Source organism: Anomaloglossus baeobatrachus, chromosome 12, assembly GCF_048569485.1.
Source record: "Anomaloglossus baeobatrachus isolate aAnoBae1 chromosome 12, aAnoBae1.hap1, whole genome shotgun sequence".
NCBI classification, from domain to species: Eukaryota; Metazoa; Chordata; class Amphibia; order Anura; family Aromobatidae; genus Anomaloglossus; species Anomaloglossus baeobatrachus.
Genome location: NC_134364.1, coordinates 40,078,312 through 40,101,829, shown reverse-complemented (window position 1 = coordinate 40,101,829; position 23,518 = coordinate 40,078,312). Strand labels below are relative to the sequence as shown.

The following is a 23,518-nucleotide window of genomic DNA, read 5'->3' as shown; positions in this document are numbered from 1 at the left end:
TACTGTATGCAAAATCAAACATTTTGGATCTCCTTCCACAAGCTTCTCACACTAGTTGGTAGGAGTAAGGCCTCATTCCTCCTGACAGAACTGGTTTAGCTGAGCCATGTCTGTAGGTCGCCTCGCTCGCACCTGCCTTTTCAGCTTTGCCCATAAATTTTCAATAGGATTGAGATCACGGCTTTGTGATGGCCACGTCAAAACATTAACTTTGTTATCATTCAGCCACTTTGCAACCAGTTTGTCAGTATGCTTCGGGTCATTTGGAAGATCCATTTCCACCTAATATTTAAACTCCTGGCTGGTGTCTTGAGATGTTGCTTCAGTACTGCCACATAATCTTCTTTCCTCATAATGTCATCTATTTTGTGACGTGCACCAGTCCCTCCTGCAGCAAGACAACCCCACAACATGATACTGCCCCCCCTGTGTTTAACAGTTGGGATGCTCTTAGGCTTCACAGCTTCTCCATTTTCCGCAAAACATACCAATGGTCATTATGGCCAAACAGTTCAATTTTAGTTTTGTCAGACCACAAGATATGTCTCCATAAATTAAGGTCTTTGTTCCTGTGTGCATTTGCAAACATTAACCTGGCTTCTTCACGGTAATTGCTTCTTCCTGGCAGAGTGGCCTTTCAGCACATGTTGATACAGTACTCGTTTCACTGTGGATAATGACAGAATCTTACCAACCTCCTCCAGCATCTTCACAAGGTCTTTTGCTTTTGTTCTTGGGTTGATATGCACATGTCTGACCAAAGCACATTCACCTCTGGTGCACAGAACTCTTCTCCTTCCTGAGTGGTATGATGGCTGGACATTCCCATCTTGTTTGTACTTGCGTATAATTGTTTATACAGATGAACGAGGCACCTTCAGATATCTGAAAATTGCACCCATGGATGAACCAGACTTGTGCAAGTCCACAATTTCGTTTCCTGAGATCTTGGCTGAGTTCTTTTGACTTTCCCATGATGCTACACAAAGAAGCAGTGTATTTCAGGTGTGCAATAAAATACATCAGCAGGTGTGTCTTTAACTCAGATGTTGCTAAAAAACCTATCAGAAGGTTCCAAAGACATGACATCATCATTTGGGCTGATGTTTGCCTGTTGTTTAAAGGCATAGTACACTTAGTGTAAGTAAACCTTTGACTGCAGCAAGTAATAGAAATGCCTTAAAACATTCCCTCTCTCATTATTTTGTCATTTGGCAAATATAAACAATTTTGGTTCCTAATTGATCTAAAATGGGAAAGGTTTATTCTGACTTCATGTCAGATAGTGAGAAAAACTGCAGATGTGTCTTTTTAGATAGTGGATGTAAACTTCTGGTTTCAACTGTATATGTGTGTATAATGAGCTACTGGGATATGAACAATTAGAAAATATTGTTAACAAAGAGACTCTCCGGGCACAAAAAACCCACATCTCTGTAATTAGCCCCCAAACCCAGTTACCTTTTAGTTTCTGATGGGTTTTTGTTTTGGTTTTTTTTTAAGCTCCCAGACATTATATTGGTCTGTTTTGTTCATATTCTGAACTTCTTGCTAGTTCTCCTTATGTGTCTCTACACTACATTTCCCAAGCGACAGTGCACTCCGACATTTCTGCCATAGCTGTATTTGTACCACAGGTCAAACACTCCTATTCTGTGCCCACCCACTCCCCCTTCAAAGCACCATTTTCAGACTCCTATACAGTGTCAAGATGGATAACTAACTATCAGCAATTTCTCACTTCATAAAGGGAATCTGTCTGCAGGTTTTGCTATGTAAACTGAAGACCGTAGATAGACACAAACACACATTTCAGTGATGTGTCACTTATTATTTTGTGTGCTGTTGTTTACTTACAATGGAGGTTTTATCACCACGTGATTATCGCTGCCATACTACAGGGAACATGAGCAGTTGTCTGACCACACTCCCAGCACTTATTAGCAGCTCACTGTCAATATACAATGTACACAGAGCGTTCTGAAGTGGGTGGAGTTATTTTTCTGAGCTCTGTTTCATACTACATCTAAAAACTCTGATTCTATCACAACTCCTTCTTGCACTAAGCTAAGTGATGTATCATTGGAATCAGGGTCTCTGCCTCTACATTATGCTGCTGTCAGATGAGGTATCAAATACCTGCTGGCAGATACACTCCTGGGATGCACGGTCTTGAAACTCTCTTGCAGTGTTACAGCGTTTTAATAATGTGTATCTGGAAAATCCCTTTAACCTTCTACCCTCTGTTTTTGCATGAGAATTAAAGGGATCCAACCAACAGGATTTTCATATATAAAGTAAAAGCAGCGATATACTGGCGCTAGGATGCTGAATGTAACCATACCTTTTTGATCAGAGATTAGATGTTTTATTTCAGAAATATGTGCAAATAAAGGTCCAGCAATGCACTTCTATTTGATTGACAGGTGCAACAGGAAGGGAATATGTGGGTCAGGTCTTGCTATCTATTCCCGCCCCTGTCTGCCTGCCTGGCCTTCCTCCCCCTGTCATACATGTTAAATTCAGCACAGGCAGAAAATCTGGAGTGGGAATAGATGGCAAGACCCAACCCATATATTCTCGCCCCTGTTGCACCTGTCAATCATATAGCAGTGCATTGCTGGAACTTTACTTGCACATATTTCTTAAATAAAACATCCAATCTTGGAACAGAAGTTATGGTTACAGTGCCTTGCGAATAATATTGCACGCCACAATTTTCAGTTTTTTATTTTTTTACAAAAATGTAAAATAAGCAATAAATATCGTTTACCTTCACAATTGTGTCCCACTTGTTGATTCTTCACTATAACGTTAACATTTTTTATCTTTGTTTGAAGCCTGAAATGTGGGAAAAGGTTGAAAAATTCAAGGGGGCCGAAAACGTTCGCAAGGCACTGTACATGCCACACAGCATGCAGTGCAAGGGTGTCTAGTTTCTGGGACGAGCAGGCCAGCACTTGTACATGTGTAAAGTACAGTGTCGACAGCAGACAGCCGGGCAGCCAATAACTGCAACTGGGGCACCGCAACTGGGGAGCGAGGGTTAAATTTGCCTCTGCCCCCACGGCCCAGCCCGCTCATGGTGACACTCAACAATTATTGCAATTCACTGTAGCAATGACTCCACAAGATGTTGCATTAGTCCTGCAGGAATATTGGCCCATGAGAACAGGATACCCATTAGCTCAGAATTTTTCTTTGATACTACCATTCCCAGTATACTATTGGCAGCATTGCACAAGAATATCCCACAAGGTTGGCAGTTTTTGAAATTCTACTTAGCTCTAGTCTAGCACTAATGACCATGCTAATGTTGCTCAGATTGCTCAATTTTCACATTGCAAAGTTGGTTCACACAAAGTCATCCATGTAAAAACGTGTTCACTTGATTTTATGCTGCACTCCAAGATCTCTTCTCTAATATCCATATGGAGAAGCTTCATTCATGAATGCCTAGGTTGCTCTAATAAAGTGGCCACTCAGAGTACACACTGTAAGTCAGCTAGTATTACCTCATTTAGATGTTATTTTCTAAATTAAAATTCATGGATTCCCTCTCTTCAGGTGGAACATGTTATCTCTTAGTGATAAGGCCCCTTTACACACTGCAACATCACTAGCGATATCGCTATAACGTCACTGGTTTTGTGATGTAATAGCGACCTCCCCAGCAACATTGCAGTGTGTGACACGCATCAGCGACCTGGCCCCCGCTGTGAGGTCGCTGATCGCTACAAGTCGTTCAGGACCATTCTTTGGTCCTTTGTTTCCCGCTGCGCAGCATGTATCGGTGTGTTTGACACCGTTACAACGACTTCGTTAGCGACCCAGCCCATAGGCGTGCTAGTGTTCCCTTTCCAGCGAGGTCATTCTGCAGGTCCGTATCGCTGCTGTTTGACAGCTCACCAGCGACTGTTCGAGACTTTCCAGCGCTCCCGGCCATGTCGAGATCACTGGTGGGATAGCTAGAAAGTCTGTGTGTAAAGGGGCCTATACTCTGGGAATTACATGTTTCTATATGAGGAACTAGAGTTGACTATGCCATACAATATTAACAAAGAGAGGACAGACTTTCTGCTCACACTTACAAATTATAATTAGACAGCTCCTGTTGCACAGTTGTAGTGAAGATGATGACTTTTCAGCCTCTGACTGTATACTGTTAATCTATTCACTAAAAATAGAGAGGAGAGTGGCTACAGTGTTCTCCCAGCATGCAAAGATGATAACCTGTTCTCTAGCTACCTTTATGATGCTGTGCTTATGTATCATTGGATTGACATCTGTTAGAAAGTTGGGTATAATCTGAAATAAAAGTTGTCTGATCAGAAACAGGCAGAGGAATGAGCAAAAGGAAGGGAGTAAAATATACATGATAAAAGTCCAGAGAGTGATCGACAATCACATGGGAGTTAATGGGGGAAAAAAATAAACATTTTTGGCTGGATTGCTTCTTTAATCCCTTCAACCAAAATCATGCATATGTATGCAATTGCGGGGATCGTTGCATGTGGAGAGGGCTCCGGATAGGAACTAAGCTGTCTCCAGATGAAGCAGATACCGGCTCATCTGTAATGGTTATTAACCATTTAAATGTCATTGTTAATATCTGACAGCGGTATTTAAATGGATACCGCTATGTTTACATAAAAATAAAAAAGTTATGGCTCTTAGAAGAAAAGTGCAAAAAATGAAAATTGGCTGTAGAGGGAAGTGGCTAAACTTCAGGCAAATATTAATGTTTGCTGAGTAGAGGATGTTCTCTGCTTTTCTCTACAGAGCTAACCTGCACTGGTCATCAGAATGGAGCGGTTCTGTTGTGACTCATTCAGGAGTTTTTACACCATGTTACAAAGGTTATACATTGTGGTACCACTGGCGTAACTTGATGCTCATGGACCCCAGTGTAAAAGCTACAACAGGACCCCCATTTATTGCAAGTCTTTTAATAGCATTGGCCTTTTTATATAAGCCAAAGGGACTCTTTGGTGCAGCTGTTGCAATTGCAACCCCAGCACATATATTTACGCCCCTTGTGGTCGCTAATGCAGGATGTTATTAAAGGAAACCTTGTAAGGTCCCCTATGTCCTCCTACATCTGTATGACTAAATTCCCTAGTTAACTAGCCCTGTATGTTATTCACTTACAAAGGCAGCAAGGTACACCGAAGGCGGTATTCCTGGACAAATAAACCTCACAGATCAAAATTCCGAGCTATAGCACTGTGAAGGATAGGATAAAACTTAGCCTTTAATAATAAATGTTAAAATATGATTCACACATAAACACAAAAATATAAAAAACACACAGACACAGATGCCCTAATTTAATGTGCACTGTGCAAACAACTACCTGTGAAAAGTGACAACTCACGGACAATTCATACCATATGTTCAGAGAAAAATGTTGCCACCAGCAAGGTATCAAATGTGATTCAATTTTACAAAAAACAACTTTGTACATCTACAGCAGCTGGTGTTTTGTGTCTGGACATATTTATTATTAAAGGTTAAGTTTTATCCTATCCTATCCCTCACTTAGTGTTATGTTATTCACTTAACTGATTTTTTTTTTTTTAAAAGTATAATCTAGTATAATCTACGCTTTTCCTATGCTAATGAGGGCCTTGACTAGTCGGTGTGGCATTGTTTTCCCAGACTAGTTGGCCCTCTTATCATGTTATCACACCCCTATGGGCGTGATACCATTTCCACAATTCGGCCTCATTGCCAGGTACTGGAAAACTCACACATTTTTGTGACCCATTTTGGCAGCCTCACTGGGCTTCTAAAGCAAGGTGAACACTTCAAGGCTTCAGAGAGGCGCACTGTGCATCCCCGGAAGAGCAGAAGCTATTCTTCCAATCGTGCACAGTACGCCTCTCTGAAGCTGAGACGCGTACACCTGTGAGTTAACAAACCCGCGCGCATGCGCAACATTTCCAGTAGCTGGCAAGGACACCAGCTTCTGGAAATCTGTTATCACACCCACATGAGCGTGATAACAAGGCAAGAGGGCCACCTAGTCTGTGGAACTAACACCTCTGTGACTAGTCAGCAGCCTAATTAGCATAGGAAAACCGGAGGTTAAGTGAATAACATTATAAAGGGCTGGTTAGGAAGGGAATTTAGTTATACAGATGTGATTGCTGCTGGTTTGGACGGCATAGGGGACCTGACAGGTTCCACTTAACAGACAGGCAACAAGAGAAATACATGCAGAAAAGATTATTATATAACTAATATAATAAGTTGTCAGCAGGGACTGTACTGTCGAGGCTACATGTTTTGCAGATTGCAGATGAATGAAGTTTCCTGTAATTTACCACATCAATGTTACTATTCTTCTAGCTCGCAAAGGAACAGATGGTGCTATACTTTCCAATAACTACTGTGATTTTTGCCTTGGAGACTCAACCATAAATAAGAAAAGTGGACAACCAGAAGAACTTGTGTCCTGTGCTGACTGCGGACGCTCTGGTAGGTCATTCCTCTTTCTGCTCTGAATGTATTCTCGATGATCCTTAATTAAAAAATTGTGTTTAAATTTGGAAGTAATAGCATGACCTAAGGGTTACCAACCCGTGCATGGCATGATCAAATATGGGGAGGGGGACATGATAAATGCTTGTCTTTTTATTGCAAGTCTCATTATTGAGGTTTGTTTGCCTTTGAAATTAACATGGCAAGTTTGTACCTCCTATGTTAATTCTTAGAAATCATTTTGTTCTTTATGAAAGTAATCCCAGATTACAGACTATTTGGCTTGGGGCTACAAGACCACTCTGGTTGGATAGAAGCTAATTTTGATGCAATTTATGCAACCATAAAACATTTCTGCAACCTGCATTTTACCTCCTCGATTTTTAATAAAAATAAACAAATAAATAGCCGGATCACATAGTCACAAGTTGCACATAATTTACACTGCAGATTAAAGAAGCAAAGTCACACGCAACTAGGAACCAAAGATCTCATACAGTTGGACTTTGATAATAATTAAATGTAAAGTTGTAAAAGTTGCATCAAGTGAAATTTGTAGCCACATTGCCCTAACCTTAAAGTGTACTTTAAGTGATCCATTTAAAAATCCTATACATATGTTGCTCTTTGGGTTGATCAATTTTTATTGGTATTAACTGTATTTCTTGGTGATTACCGAAATACATAATATAGCTTACAGTTCATTGACTATTGGTGTAAAAATAAATTAATGGAATGATATAACTGCTGCGCCTAACAAACACAAGAGGTCTGGCTACACTGCATATGACCCCAGAATGAGTGCACAGAAAACTCTTGTGTTTGTCCACAAAAGGTTATAGTGACCTAGCAATGGTTTTCTTCTTACAACGTCAGCAAGGTAAGTGCATAGCGCAGTCCTGTATATACAGAAATAACAGCTAACTATGTAGCTTGGTTTTTATATGCCATCTTACATGCTGATGATAGTTGTGTAAAATTCTTAAAAAAAAAAGAAACCCAATAATTTTACACAATGCGGAAACTTCTGTCTTTTAAAGCTTTTAAAGTTGTATTCCATCTAACAAGCTTTTCCTGGATTTCAGTTATAGAACAAGCAAACTTTAAAAGTTAAAGCGCGCGCTCCATCACAGACAGCACCTGTTATATACATGGACTGATTGTCCAGCTCCCAGGACCCCTGAAAAAGCTGATACTAGAAAGTTGGCCTTACAGCCATCGCTATAGTGGGATGGGAGATAAAGTATCATATATAACCATCGCACGCTGTCACAGATCAGCAGTTTGTAGTTACACAGAGTGCAGACTTTTTGGTTCCCCCAAGCCTGGACAACCCCTTTACGGCCCTTTAAAAGGGACTGATGATCATCGGACAAAAGTATCATATGAATGTTCATTCCAAATCATCAGTCCCTGATAACAAGTTTGCCAATCAAACTACTAAGTAGCAAATGCTAATTTGACATTTGATTGCATATTTTATGCGGACATTAAAATCTTTATCGTCAGCAAGTCACACCAGTGTAGACAGGGATGTGCTGCCAACAATAGTGAAACTGCATGAGAATGAATGGTCGCACTACATACAATGCCAATGACCGCTCTGTGCAAATTAAATTAAACACTGACCAGCTTTTATTTCAGGCAGAAAATCTAGGAACTTGTTACGCGATTCATGCTGCCCAAACCATGGGACCTATGAATCACAGCTTGGTCACATGATTGCAACAAGGAATATTATACTCTAAAACGCTCCAAAATAAATGTCGGCGATCCAGCCGGGACCATAATCGGAGACCAGACTAGTTTGGCTCTTTTTAGCGCTGCTGCAGCTAATTCACAGGTCTCTCCCTATGTACAAAGGAGAGACCTGTCAGTCCTCTGAAATGGAGCTGGAAAGAGCCGGCCTGGGATCTTCAAAGTATATTCTTTTATGTCTACATAAAACATCATGTTATCATCCAGTTTACATGGAGCAATGTGCTGCCGATAATGATTATTTTTATGGCAGCAAAAACAATAGCTTTGCCTGTTCCTCGGGTGGTCAGCGGCATCTTTAGATGCTCTTTACTAGTTGACCTGTATACAGTATAGTAAAGTAGTCAAAAGCAATTTCTTTAAGTGGGAACTGTACTTTCAACAAACTTAGTAGAAATCCACGATAATATGTGATTCTACGAAACTTTGTAAGGTATCAAATAAGAAAACACTGCTTTATCCACCTATGAGCCATTTCTTCCCCTCCCCTCTGAAATCAGCATTCAGTCTGAAAGACAGGGCAACTCAGTCTTGCTGAAGATGGACTGCTAGCCCAGTCAGGTTATATCTCCTATTAAATTCAATGGAGAGGGGAGCAGGAATAAAAACCAGTGAGAAAACAAGCAAAAGGAAACCTAGAAAGATGGCGCTGAGCTTTTAATCACTTGGTGAGCTAAAAGATGTAATTCACCATCTACACTGCTCAGTAGATAATTTCCTTCATGCTGGTGTTGCGTCTGTTTGTTCGCTAACTAAGGAATAAAGATGAAGAATCCTTGGTGTGCAGTGCTTGTATGGGAGACAACATAGCAGCTAGCCTCCTGCCGTTAACACAGTCAATTGATTTAAAATAGCGCAGAAAAGTGGTGAAAATGCAAGATACAAGTGATTATAATGGGCTGAAATATTAGAATTCCTCCTGTACATAAACACAACAATTTATTCTGAAAGTTACTTGAAAGTATAGTTACCCTTAAATGGTTTACCCACTTAACGGATAGCTTGATCCCACACGTCAGTTTTTTCACTGGCGTGTAAAACACGCACATGTCCCTGCGTGTGCCGAAAATCACGGCACACGTGGGTTGTCTAAGTGCAATCCGGGCTCCGTTATTCGTGGCCCGTGATTGCACTTAGAGATTCACTCACCTGCGCCCGCTCCCGCTCTCCATGGTGCTGAATCCTCCCGCGACGCAGCATCCGGCCGGCGGTGACCCCCGCAGCAGCTGCTTCCGGGTCGGCTGTGTCGCGCATAATGAATATGCGCGACAGTAATCAGCCGGCTTAGAAGGAGCAGGGAGGACGGGCTGCAGAGGACATCGCTGGACGCCGGGTGAGTTAAAATGTTTATTATTTTAAATGCACGTTTTTTTCTGGCACGTGTTTCACGGACCACACCACTGCGTGGTCCGTGGAACATCAGTGATGCCAGAAAAAAATGGACATGTCTCCGTGCAGCAATCACGCACACGCGGGTACGCTGCACGGAGACACGTGCAGTGACAAATCACTGACGTGTGAGCAGACCCATTCATTATAATGGGTCTGCGTATGTCAGTGATTCTGGTACGTTTAAAAAAAAGCAAAAACGTACCAGAATCACTGACGTGTGAAAGGGGCCTAAATGTCTTTTTTTATTAGATCTAACAAAGATTAATTTTCAAAGCAGAGAATAGAAATGTAAGGGAATTTTAGCAGTTTCCTTAAAGGGAATTTGTCACCAAATTTGTCCCCTATAAGCTGCAGCCACCATCAGTGAGCCCTTATATACAGTATTCTAGTAGGCCGCTGTGTAGAATGTAAAAAACACTTATTACATTCACCTAGGGGGCAGTAATGTCCAATAGGTGTCACTGCTCTCTGGTCTGGCGCCTCCACTCTGCGGTGATTCCCATCCTCCTTCTACCCACAGCCCAGTGTAGATGACTTGTCCACACAGGCCGACATTGTGCTCCTGCGCAGGCGCACTTTGATCTGCCCTGCTGAGGGCAGGTTAAAGTATTGTAGTGTGCATGCTCGGCGGTCTTTAACCTTTCCTCACGCCTGCACATTACAGTACTTTGATCTGCCCTCAGAAGGGCAGATCAGTGTGCGCCTCCGCAGGACCGCAGTGCTGGCCTTTGTGGTTGATGTAGGACATGTCATCCACACTGGGATGGGTAGAAAGGAATGGTGATGGCCGCAGAGAGGAGGCACCAGACTGGAGAGCAGTGATACCCATCAGACCAGACCGCCCTGCAGGTGAGTATAATAAGTGTTTTTTATGTTATGCAGATTGGCCTTGTCTTATATACAGTATTCTAGAATGCTGTATATAAGGGCTCCCTGGTGGTGGCCACAGCTTATAGGAGCCAAATCTGATGATAGGTTCCCTTTTAAATGTTAGAGTAATTCCCAAACAATAAACAGCAATACTTAAATATGGAAAACACCAGGCGCACGGTAAAAAAAACCACGTACTTTTTCATAGCGGAAATGTGAATGCAACTTTAAAACCTTATAGTCAAACCTAAACCAGGATATCGCAGCTTATCAGTATCTCATGGGTCGGCTGTTTTCTTGTGAATTGTTGCCATGTAAGAAGCCATTCTGTACTACAGAGGATTTTAACAGCAGTTTTAATTTGCTTAATGCTCAGAGATATACACCGGCTATTCTGCTGTGTTCATTTATAAGTTAGGTTCCTTCTTGGCTAGCCCTTACGGATTAGCTGTGTTTATGCATGGATAAGTGAGCAAACGCAGTATTTAATTGCTGGGTCTGTACGCAGTATGTAGACAAACTTGTTGCTGGAATTAATTTGCTTGATGTTTTTGAAAAAAAAAATGGACTTGAGTAAAAAAAAAAAAAAAAAAATTGTAAGAATAAATAACCCTTTTGCTGCCAAGTTGTGTACTGGGACAGTTAATTTGCTTTAAAAGTTCTGAATGCTTGTCTGTTTTATTTTGCTTTTTTTTATGTCTCGGTGGTGTGGCTGTGCTATTTAGTATGCATAGATAACTGTATGTTACTTAACCCTTGTGCTGATATATTCATCATACATGTCAGCTCATTTGGGAAGAGAAAGCAGAAAAGAGGAGCTGCACAACGCAGAGGACTTGTTCGGATCCACGTCAGAAAGCGACACTTCCACGTTTCATGGCTTTGATGAGGATGACTGGGAGGGGCCTTCCTCAGCCCGAGCCACTCACTCCCCTACTGCAGAGGACTGGGGAGACTGCTAAAGCAAAACTATCTGGATCATGCCATCTTCTACCTGACACTTCTGATCCCTACCTTCATTTTTTGTGTTTTTGTTTCCCATTTTCCCCTCGTTAATATTTTTATTTCTTCTCCATTTACAAAGCACAACTGTATACAAACTGGACTTTGAAAAAAATAATAAGAATATTTTACAAGTTATTTTAAAATGAAAACTGTGGATAAATATATATATATTTTTTTTCTTTTGGTATGAGCGGAGCTCATCTCTCCAGTATTAGCCAGCATCCCAGAGCTGGGCTTTAAGGGCACTTTGGATTGATAAATGAATGCCTTTAATATCGGTAGCCACAATTCACAATAAAAACAGATGTCAGGAAAACACTGGAATTCTACTTACTTTCTGTCTGCGACCCTGATTACCTCAGTGACAGAAGACTTTTGTAAAATGATGATTTTATCGAATTTTGCACACACAGTGAGGACTCGACCTAAGTTAATGCAAACACTGCTGTACATGGAGCAAGTTCCTCCTGATTTTCCTCCACTAGAACCTCTGCATAAGGTCAGAAGGTCTTTTAGTTCTAGAACAAGCATAAAAGCAAATGGGATACATACCTCAGGCTTGCTTCCACCCCTTGCATCGATTTTATATGTGCTATTTATTTTTCTGTGGCTCAAAAGACTCCCCGATGTCTAAAAGGCACCTTTTTGTCTCCTTATTCAATACCACCTACTAGAAGATACCAAAGCAACACCCATTAATGGTCCACAGGGCAATGGAAATGAGACCAAACTATCATCGCACCTGCTGAGCTGAATTCAGACTGCACTGCAGCAGGATTGCAAAGGTATGCTACCGACATATTTTACTCCATCGCTGAACGCCAGAGTTATTTCTGATAGAGATCACAATTGTTATTCCGCAGAATGGAAAACCAAAGCACTTGTATGTAAATGTAAGAAAAAGAATTGAGCAATAATTTAAACCTGTTGCACAGCACATAAATAGGGACTAAAGAGCAAATTGGAAGCCATAACCCATCATCAAAGTATTACTAGGGCTCATTGTACATGTCTATCCATTATCATATATTTGTATTTAGAATAAATAGTAAATAGAGGCAGACCATGGTGAGACCGATAAATAAATAAAGGGGTGGACCCTGTACACATTAGATGGGGTAGATCCACATGTAACCTCCGTGTGTTAATGTGGAGGTTTCTGAGGTCAGGATTACCTTCTTAGGCTATGTGCGCACTAGAATATGGACTTTTCTTAAGAAAAACCCGCACCCTCTGGCAGAATACCGCACCCGCGTTTTTTGCCGCGATTTGCTACAGTTTTTCCGCAAAAAACGTTGTTCCCTACAGTTTATTACCATTATCTATGGCAAAAACTGCAGGTACCTGCAGAAAAGAAGTGATATGCACATTAATTCTGCAGCGACAATTCTGAGGGTAAATCCGCAGGTATAACAAAACGCAGTGTGCGCACAGCATTTTTTTATACCCATAGGTTTTGCTGGGGAATGACTGCAGACAGAAATGTTAGACACATTTTCTGCAGCAAATCCGCGGTAAATCCGCAGCGTGCTCACATAGCCTTAGTGTGGTTTCTCAAATAACCTAAAGCTGAGCTGGAGCAACAACAACATTGGAAAAAGAAAACTTAGAAGCAGTAAAACCTGCCATATTTAGAGATTTTTAAAGCTATGTAATAAGAGATTACTTTTTTGTACCGTGAAATATAGATCCAACATCATTAAAAGGAGTTTCCCACTTTCAGGAAAGTGGACTACAAATGATCCAAAATAACAGAGGTGGTACTTCCCCTTCACCGGGTCCAAAGCCGGTTCCTCGCTGCTGCTCGACTCTTGGCGTTTTGGCTGCAGCGGTCACGTCATGTCGATGTTGTGCATCGCACCTTAGCTTATCATTAGCCGCTGAGCTGAACTATCAACAGAACTAGAGGAAAAAGACAAAAGATCCACTCATAGAAATCCTGCCACATCCAAGAATGAAACTTTTATTTTACAATCAAAGAAAGTTGAACAGCAAGGAAAAATCTCATTAAAAACATTTAAAAAAAACCAAAACAAAGAAAGCCAAGAAATTTCCATTTTAGTTTATGATAAAGCTACAAATTGGTAATAACCCCGCATTTCTTGTCCAAAGCTTTATCTTATGCCAAAATAGAAATTTCTTGGCTTTAAATGTTTTTAGTGAGATTTTGCCTTGTTCATTTTTTTTATTGTATAATAAAAGTTTAATTTTTGGATGTGTCAGGATTTTTGGCAGTGTATCTGCTTTGTCTTTTTCTACTAATTATACATTGGGGTTATTTCTCATGGTTCCCACCTAAGCCTTTTTGACTATCACTATCAGGGCTCATGTACACTTGCGATTTTCATGTGCGAGTGTGATACGATAAAACATCGGATTGAACTCGCACCAGTGTTAATCAATGAGGCAGTGTCCTCTTGCTTATTTTTCTATGGCACGAATCGTGCTCTCGGTGCAATCGCAGCATGCTGCGTTTTGCAGCGAGTCTCCGCTCACGCACCTCCATGCAACCCTATGGGAGCGTGTGAAACATCGCACTGCAATTGCATATTATGCGAGTGCCGTGTGTTGCATGTAGAGACAGACAGTGGAGGAGATGGGGAGAAAGTGTTCCCTCAATCTTTTCCGCACCTGTTATGCGATTGCAAAATCGCATCACAGTCGCATGACCCTTGGCTGACACCCACAGCAGAGGGTCATTAGCATATTGCTTCCGATGCTCTCGCATCGGAAGCGGTACGCGAGTGGACATGAGCCCTCCAAAGTGACTTTACGGTTGCAACCAAAACACAGACCCTGGAGTAGTGGTGGGAAGCCGGCACTAGGTCTGGAATTGGGCGAGTACCTGCTTCTTTACTTTAGAGCATTGGGGGTCCACTTTTTTGCAACTGGAGAACCCTTTTAATACAAGTTTTAAATTGTACAAAGTTCTATATCTGTATTAAGGGTTGAAACATTGCTGCTGTTTCTGTATTTGTGATGCCATTGTAAACCCTGTTGCTCATTATTGGATGTTCAAACCACCTTCTGTCACTTTGAAATAGTACAACCATATCCCTACTGATGATATAAATAAAAGACTGGAATATGTGATTAGAATATATCCAGTAGTCTTTCCCCCCCCCCCTTTTTTTTAAGTTATTTTACTTATATTTTGTGTCTCCCACTTCTGCCCCATAGCAAATGTAGAGAAGAAAAACTTCCACATACCAAAATAGGAGTTTTCTCATTTTATGGAGGGTATAATATTCGTCATATTAATACAGTAGGTAGTGGCGTCTGATGAGTGAACAGAAGACAATTCTTCACTTTGGTGGGCGGTGTCATGTTTGCTCATCACATTTATGTTGGTAGAGCATAGTTAATTTATAAATTTGCATTGCTACTACTGACCTTATAGTCCACTGGCTCAAGTCAATGTGCAATAGGTCCAGGTGCCCTGTGTTTAAAGAATTATTGAAGAACAGAACTTGCACTGTAAAATGTGTCTGGCTTTCCAACATAAAAATAAAAAGAACAACAATACCTTATATTTGTGATGTCATTTGTACACTTTACAGCTGTCAAAAACCTATCAGAAGATAGTGTCTCAGAGTCTGGCCACTAAGACCCACAACCAGTCTCTACAGAGAAGAAGCTGCAATGTTCACTAGTGCATCTTGGTTTCACGCAGTAGAGATGGTAGGCCACGGCCACATGTTCAGTGTTTGGTATTTTATCTCTCTACTTGTAGCCAAAACGGTGATAAATGCAGAAATTGTGCCCATGTTTCGATTATACTTTTCCTCTGATTGTTCCGTTCCTGGTTTTGGCTACAAATACTGAGGTAAAACTCTCACCAAATACTCAGTGTGCACGTGGCCTGGCCCTTCAAGTAAAGCCACAAAGACTCATTACTGATGTTAATGATTGGTGGGAGTTGGTCTCAGTGTGTGACGTCTCCATCTTCTTATATTTTTATGCTCCCCCAAAAATGCAGACATATTTAATTTTAGAGGTGGGTTCACAAGTACGTCTACAGTATTTTATATATTTATAATATTTTTCATCCATATAGTCAGAATAAACCGCCAGTTAAATCCAAAAACAATTCCTGTATATGCTTTCAACAAGACTACTTGCTAAAATCGCACATGCACACACTGGGACCGATTTTACCAAAGCTCATGTGATTTGAAAAATCGCAAAATTTAAGGGCAATTCTGAGTTGTACTTAAATTTAGTTGTTTTTAGTTTCTCCCAGCTCTGACAAAATTGATGGGGCTGGAGGGGGGCGTATGAGCACAGCTCGTCTCATTCATGACAAGCTATGGCTTGTACCTCTCCGTGAATCAGGAGTGTCTGACTACACCACAGGCCCTCATCAATACCAGTGTGAAGAATGCAAGCCTTGTTCAATCATGCCAAATGTAATGATTTACAAGCTTGTACTCTGCAATCCAACAGGTTCGAAAGCAGCCCTATAGAACCATTAAGAATCTGTATATGTAAAGTCACAGGACCATGCTCGGGTTTATTTGACTAGCCAACAAATAGATTATACAGAACATATTAATGGGAACATTACATTTTAGTTTGGCATTTTGTGTGTTCACAGTAAATGTCATTTTCTCATCAATAGAAGGTGTCAGTTGTACATTGCAGCTGATACTTTGTTTACAACTGCCGAAATCGGAGACAGTTCCAGTTATGGCCAGATAACACCTTAGATTGCAAAGTCTATAACAATTGCTGCATCTAAGGGGTTAGATGAAGGGAGGTGGTTACCACTTGTTATACCACAATGTGTACCATGGCAGCCAGAGGCATAACAAAGGCCTCTAGGTTTACAGTGTGTGAGCGAGGACTTTCCCTTTCCATAAACAAATGTCCCCAGCTGCAGTGTTTTGTAGAGAAAAATACACTATACACACCTTTACCAGTTCCGCCGGCAAGTGTCTGCCACCGCTGTTTGTAATTGGCATTGGTTGTGGCGCTAAAGTCAGTACAGCAGCCAATCGGTAATCTCAGTGACTCTAAAAAGGCATTCCGTCTACACTGGCAGAGCTGCTGACCTCTCTGATTGGCTGCTGCACTTAGGTCACATCAGCAGCCAATGCCAGACACTGGGAGCAGCGGCTGAGAATCGCTTGTGTGTTTCTTTATAATAACTAGCTTGCAGCTGAACACATTCTTATTCTTAAAAGGAACAACCCATTTAATATTTTATTCATTTAATGTAGGCCTAATTTAGACAATTGTTTTCACTTATGTATTTTGTGTTTTTCACGGAAGGAATACTTTCCCATGTGGCTGATCACATATCCAGCTCGTTGCAAAAAAATGGAGACCTGTCAGTTTTGATCCAAGTCTTGGATCAAACTCACCCCTAATCCATTTTTAACATTGTTAGAGTGAGAAAACACTTTTTTTTCTTTTTAAGCATATGCGAAAATCACTGATGAAATTTTGATGGTAATAAGTGACACACTGACCAAACTGAAGAAAATCTGATAAAAACAAACAAATTGTTTTTCGCATTTGAGAACAATCATTGACGTCTAACAAGGCCTTATATTATGGAGTATTGGCATGAATAATGAAGCAAATTATCTTTGGTTTAAGTGCCCAAGGACTAAACAAATCACAATAAAAAGCTATTACAAACTTTTTAGTAGTGTTGATTAAAATGCTGCTGTGTAAAAACCTCATAAAGCTCCACTGATTGTATGAAAATGTTATAGCTCTTAGAATGTGGAGACAGAAACAAATTAATAAAGTTTTCTCATCCAATGTAGATTTATTACTGCAATCTTCCCTCCTTCTTCCCCCTCCCCAACCAAAACATAATTTATGTGTTCCAATGCAGAGAAATAAAAAAAAATACAACTGTTGCAGAGAATCAAGCCTTATACACACATAAAAACTAAAACGTTAAGCCTCACAGAATGCACTGATAAGGAAATTAAAGGACTTTTTTTTAATTGTCAACAAGTGTTGCAGCTTGTTTAATGTTGGCTGTGTAACATTAACACTGTTAGGATTTGGCTTCTCTTAGGCAAGGTTCACATGTCCAGTAATAACAATTGGTTATTAACAAGACTAAAAAGTTGTGGGGACCCAATTTTTTTGTCCTGCTAAAAATAATTGATTGCAACTGGATCCTTTTTTGTTTTTTTTTCTGGGTTTATTTTGTTTTAACATTGAAGTTTATAGTTACTGGATCAGTTTTGAAACAGATAACTACTAGACATGTGAACTGTCAAGTAATCATCCATTTAAAACAGATCCAGTAAGTAATAATAATAATAATTAAAAAAAAAAAATCAGATCCGTTTCAAATGGAAGGAAAATAGGTGACTGTTTAATGGATAAGTTTTATAACACCAATATCACAAGAACATCAAGAGCTTGCTTATATACTAAAAACACCAAAAGTAGCACTAAAGCCACTCCTGGACGAAGCACACGAGCTGCGAAACGCGCGTCAGTGTTGGTGGGGGCCACTGTACTGATACCCGCTGTGGATATATTATATTGTGGTAATACTGTGTATGCTCTTCAACGCTTAACTTCACTGCCTCTTGCTTTACGTATAGTAATTGATGTGTGATACACCTGTACTTTTATTAGAGGTTGTGATTCTTATTTGATTAACATACATCGATGTATAATAGCTTTTTTCTATTATCCCTGTGGTATATGGTGGTGTGACTATTTTACCACAAAGTGTCGTGTCCCCCATGTGAAAATTCCATCCGTCTTCTGGGTGGTTCCATTTGATAATTCATATTTTTTAAAAAATGTTTTCAATAAAGGATATTTTTAACACATATATTGCATATTGCTTGCTTTAGTGCTACTTTTGGTGTTTTTGGATTAGTTTTATGTTAAAAAAAACAAAACAACTGATCAACTTGAAATATTTTTTTTTCCTAATCTGCTTATCGCAATGGAACATTGAAAGCAGCATACGGGAAGCCAACTGGCATGTGATTGGAAGTATGCAAATTGCAAATCTGTGGTGACGTAGTACTAGTGACCACTGGAACCAGCAAAAAGAACCAAATCCTGACCATGTGAATGTTACACAGAATTCATTAAGCTACAATGCTTGCTGAAAATTCCACCAAGATACTGCAATTTCCAGCCTTGACTTTTCAAAAGGTTCAACATATTTAAGTTTAAAAAAAAATAAATTAGAAAACATATGGTTGGTTGCATGAATGCCAGGTATAAAATACCATCTAGGCCAAATTCATCTGTGTGACATGTCTATTTGCTAATTTTTTTTTTTATTTATCGGACCACACAGTCATACTCTGTGTGTCCAGTCCATGGGACTTTGAGCATATCCTATTTCTATCTGTTTTGTGGATCAGAATCTGCCATTAAAGGCTATAGGGATCTGTATTAGGGTTTGCTCACACTGTTTCATATTCTCTCATGTGAAAGAATCGGATGCTATATGCATATGACACTCTGCCAAAACTGCTGCCAGTGTGAGCCGAGTGTTATGTACTGTGATCCCATGTTTTTGCATGCAAGAATTGGAGCACAAGTGAGGAGAAGACAGAAAACTTAATTTCTCCATTGTCTGTCTCGGTGTATATCAAACTACACTCATATGACATCAGTGCAGTCCGATGTTTTGCACACACCCATAGACTTGAATGAGTGCACACTGTCCAATATATGCCACCAATCACATTATGTAGTGATTTTTTTTTTTCTCAAGCCGAATCGGCATGAGAAAAAAATACGCTGATCCATATTATAACACTGAGCAGAGTGCTATCTAATAAAACATCGGAAAAACACTCGACCTTATTATACACTTGTTTGAGCGAGCCTTAAATTTGATAAAACAAGAGACAAATTCTGTACTTTTAGTTATCCATTGACTTAACAATGTATCAGTTAAAGGGTATATCCGGGACTTTTAAAAAGAGATACAAAAAAAATGTTGCCATCTACCTGCCTGTTGCGCCTAACACCGTTCTTAGCCTGCACAGAGCGATCACAGACCGCCCCTGCCTGTGATACAATGGCTTATTCTGCTCTGCTCTGTAGACAGGGCTGGACCGCTGATGTCCTGCAGATTGACAGCTGGATTTTCTTTGACAGACGCTCCCCCAGCTAGACAATCAGTATGACTTCTACTATCTCTCCCCATCTGCAGAGCAGATCAAAAAAGGTCCATAAAGCCTCTGTTAGGAGTTTCGACACAAAAACTAGCCAGATATCCCCTCCGGGAAGGACCTAGCCAAGGAGTGGCTCTTTTTAAGGAGACCACTTCAATATTCAACTCTTTAACAAGTTTAAAGATATCACAAGGGAAATATCAAGGCCAGGTATCCATCCACAGACAGGTATTTCGGGGTATTGCCCCTCATCAGTGTGGAGTAGGATTCTGGCTAGGTGGTTATGGTGGTCTCCTTAAAAAGAGCCACTCCTTGGCTAGGTCCTTCCCGGAGGGATATCTGGCTATTTTCTGTGTCGAGACTCCTAACGGAGGCTCCACGGACCTTTTTTGATTTGCATACTTCCCAGGGGGCAATGCACCTAGGATTTCACTGTGTTGAGCGCCTTTGCTGGCAGCCGGCAGTGTTTTCTCTGCTGATTTTCACAGCTGAAATGTGTGCCTGCTAGGCACGAGCAGAATCGTTATCTGCTCGTGCTATTTAACCCCTGAAATGGCGCTGTCAATATGTGACAGCGCCATTATAAACACGATCGCGGTAAAGTTTTACTTACTGCCCGATACCGGAAGTCACGTGACATGATCACGTGACTTCCGATGGTTGTCATGGTAGCACAGGGTCATGTGATGACTCCTGTGCTAGACATGAACTACTTTCACTTTCGCTTTCCACGGAGGCTAGGGAAGCAGGCAGTGCACGTATCTGCTGTTTACAGCTGTGTAGCTGTGATCAGCAGATAGTGCAGAGCGATCGGATTGCTGATCGCAACAGCCCCCTAGGGCGACTAGTAAAATAAAAAAAAAAAAGTTAAAAAAAGTTTTAAAAAATAAAAAAAAACATAAAAGTTCAAATCACCCCTCTTTCGCCCCATTGAAAATTAAAGGGTTAAAAAAATAAAAAATATACACACATTTGGTATTTCCGCGTTCAGAACCGCCCGATCTATCAATATATAAAATCAATTAATCTGATCAGTAAACTGCGTAGCGGCAAAAAAATTCCAAACGCCAAAATGATGTTTTTTTGTCGCTACAACTTTTGCGCAAAATGCAAAAACAGGCGATCAAAAAGTAGCATCTGCGCAAAAATGGTACCGTTAAAAATGTCAGCTCGAGTCGCAAAAAATAAGCCATCACTGAGCCATAGATCCCGAAAAATGAGAACGCTACGGGTCACGGAATATGGCGTAAAACGTGCGCCACTTTTTTCAGAAAAACTTCCGAATTTTTTTTAATCCCTTATATAAAAGTAAACCTAAACATGATTGGTGTCTACGAACTCGCACTGACCTGAGGCATCACATCCACACATCAGTTTTACCATACAGTGAACACAGTGAATAAGATATCTCAAAAACAATAGTGCCATCGCACTTTTTTTGCAATTTTTCTGCATTTGGAATTTTTTTGCAACTTTCCAGTACACTATATGGTAAAACCTATGGTTTCATTGAAAAGTACAACTCGTCCCACAAAAAATGAGCCCTCACATGACCATATTGACTGAAAAATAAAAAAGTTACGTCTCTCAGAAAAAGAATGGCGAAAAAAAAAACGGAAAGCGAAAAATCAGCCGGTCGTGAAGGGGTTAATAGAGGAAATACAGATGACACAGGAGAAAGTCAGTTTTACACAGATGAGTGAATGTAACCCGACTAGACAAATTACTGGTACACAGATTTGTGTATGAGGAAATTGCCAAGGTGGTCAACTAACCGCTGAAATTAGCTTGTCCTCATGAAAACCATAAAGACATTTTGGTATTATAACACAAATTATATCAAAACCTACAAGATGATCATGCAGATTTCATCCTGTGCATAACCACAGAACAGTCACATCCCCCCCATCATTGCATGTGTTTAAACCCCAATTACAAAGCTAAATAATTGTGCACATAGACACTGGACCTTTTCATATGCTTTTAACCTCCTCAAGCTAATTTGTCGCTATGCATGCTATCCGAACCATGGGCAGCATAAATCAGAAACCAGCTTGTGTATCAGAAATATATACATTTTACTCTAAAATGCTACAGCCTTTCAAAAGAAATCTTAGTTGAGAGAGCATCGGGGAGAAACCTGTCCAAGGGGTCCATCCCCCACCACCTTCACCCGAATTCCCTTTCAGCTAGACTGACAGGTCACTCCCTATCCAGAACAAGAAAATGAAATGGGAGGGCACCACGCCTAAGTGGGATCTCCTAGGTACAAAACATGTGGGAACAACATAGGAAACACTCCCTATCCATTTATAGTGGAATAGTGAACCCAAAAATTGTCTTTCTTCCTCTACCCCATCACATTTCTCTCACCTATTTTTTTTTTTTTTTGCCACTACTTTGTATGTAAAATGTAATTGTTCCATTAAAAAAAACGGTAGCTGAAAAAAGAAAAAAAGTTCTCATATGATTAAGTTGATAGAAAAATTAAAAGTTATGGCTCTTATAACGTGGGGATGATAAAGCTGCAGCAAAAAAGAGAACTGGAAATTCTGTATGTGATCAAAGTTTTGAGGGTACTTAGATGTAATTTGTTCGAGTAAGGGGTAATTAAAGAGATTTTCCAAGAATTAGACAAAATGGACTCCTTGATTATAATTTAAACTGCAGCCCATCCTAGCCATATATCCGTAAGGGCTACAGACGTAAGGCATACAGCTCCTGAGACCTGTGTCTCATCTTAATTGAGAAAAGCTGTATCACACATACCTCAGTCAGCAGCCAGTAGCAAAACTGGGATTTGTAAAGTAATGTATTAACCTATGTGGTGCTTGATGAGGAGATCCCCAGCTTCATCCTCCTCCCTCAGTCTGGATGATGAAATTGTAGATAACCCCCTTATGCTCAGTGAAGAATAGATATATTTCTTCACATATGACCTCCTGCTCACAGCTGCTGACTGAGATATGTGTGATACAGTTCTTGTCAGTTGACAAATAGGTCTTGTCAGTAGAGACTTGCGAACCTGAGTTTCAGTTTTCAAACTGAACACCAACTTAAAAACACAGGACTCTGGTTTGGAGTTCGAATGCTTTACTTGCAAACTTCACTCACACCACCAATGCTGTGCTCAGTACGCTTGTTGCTCAGCCATGTGTGAGCCACTTGCAGTGTTTGAACAGCTCGCATTGGGGGTAACAACAGCATGTTCACATGTAGTGTGCACCCCCCAAACAAATTTGAAAATGCCAACCCACCCTCCCTCGGAAGTAATCTTCTTATGGCTGGCTGTATGTGGGCGGAGACTGTTTCCGAACCTCCTCAGGCAAGGTTCAGATATGTGGAGGTTCGGTTTGTTTACTGCAGGCGAAACGAACCTCCAAAGGTTCACTCCTCTTTACTTGTTAGCTATACAGTCAGGTTTAGAAATATTTGGACTTTGACACAAGTTTTTCATTTTAGCTGTTTACCAAAATCTATTCAAGATACATTTATATAATCAATATAAGCCTAAAGTCCAGTCTCTCGGCTTTAATTTGAGTCTATTCACATCCTAATTGGAGTAAAGGGTGCTTTACACGAGACGGGCTATCGTGCAATGCATAGTCGGGGTCACTGTTTTCGTGACTCACATCCGGCATCGTTCACGACGTCATCTTGTGTAACACCTCCGAGCGACGCAGTATCGCTCACAAATTGTGAGTCGTGTACTCGTCGCTCAGTTTCAAAATATTGTTTATTTAAAATGGCGCCGGTTGTTCATCGTACCCGGGGTAGCACACATCGCTCCGCGTGACACCCCGGGAACGATTAACTCTGCTTACCTGCGTCCCGCGGCACCCGCCGGCTATGCGGAAGGAAGAAGGTGGGCGGGATGTTTACAT

General features: G+C 40.6%; 1 protein-coding gene across 7 annotated transcripts in view; it reads left to right on the top strand.

Annotated features, from left to right (window-relative positions):
- DPF3 (double PHD fingers 3) overlaps positions 1-23,518 on the top strand; it is a 235,017-nt gene that overhangs the window by 180,028 nt on the left and 31,471 nt on the right. For 4 of the 7 annotated variants that reach the window (XM_075330130.1, XM_075330128.1, XM_075330127.1 and 1 more), the window contains one exon: positions 6,355-6,483. In XM_075330130.1, the coding sequence (XP_075186245.1) occupies positions 6,355-6,483 (129 nt within the window). Of the gene's footprint in view, positions 1-6,354; positions 6,484-11,292; positions 12,297-23,518 lie in introns of those variants that run through there. The other 3 variants (XM_075330132.1, XM_075330131.1, XM_075330133.1) reach the window with 2 other exon arrangements.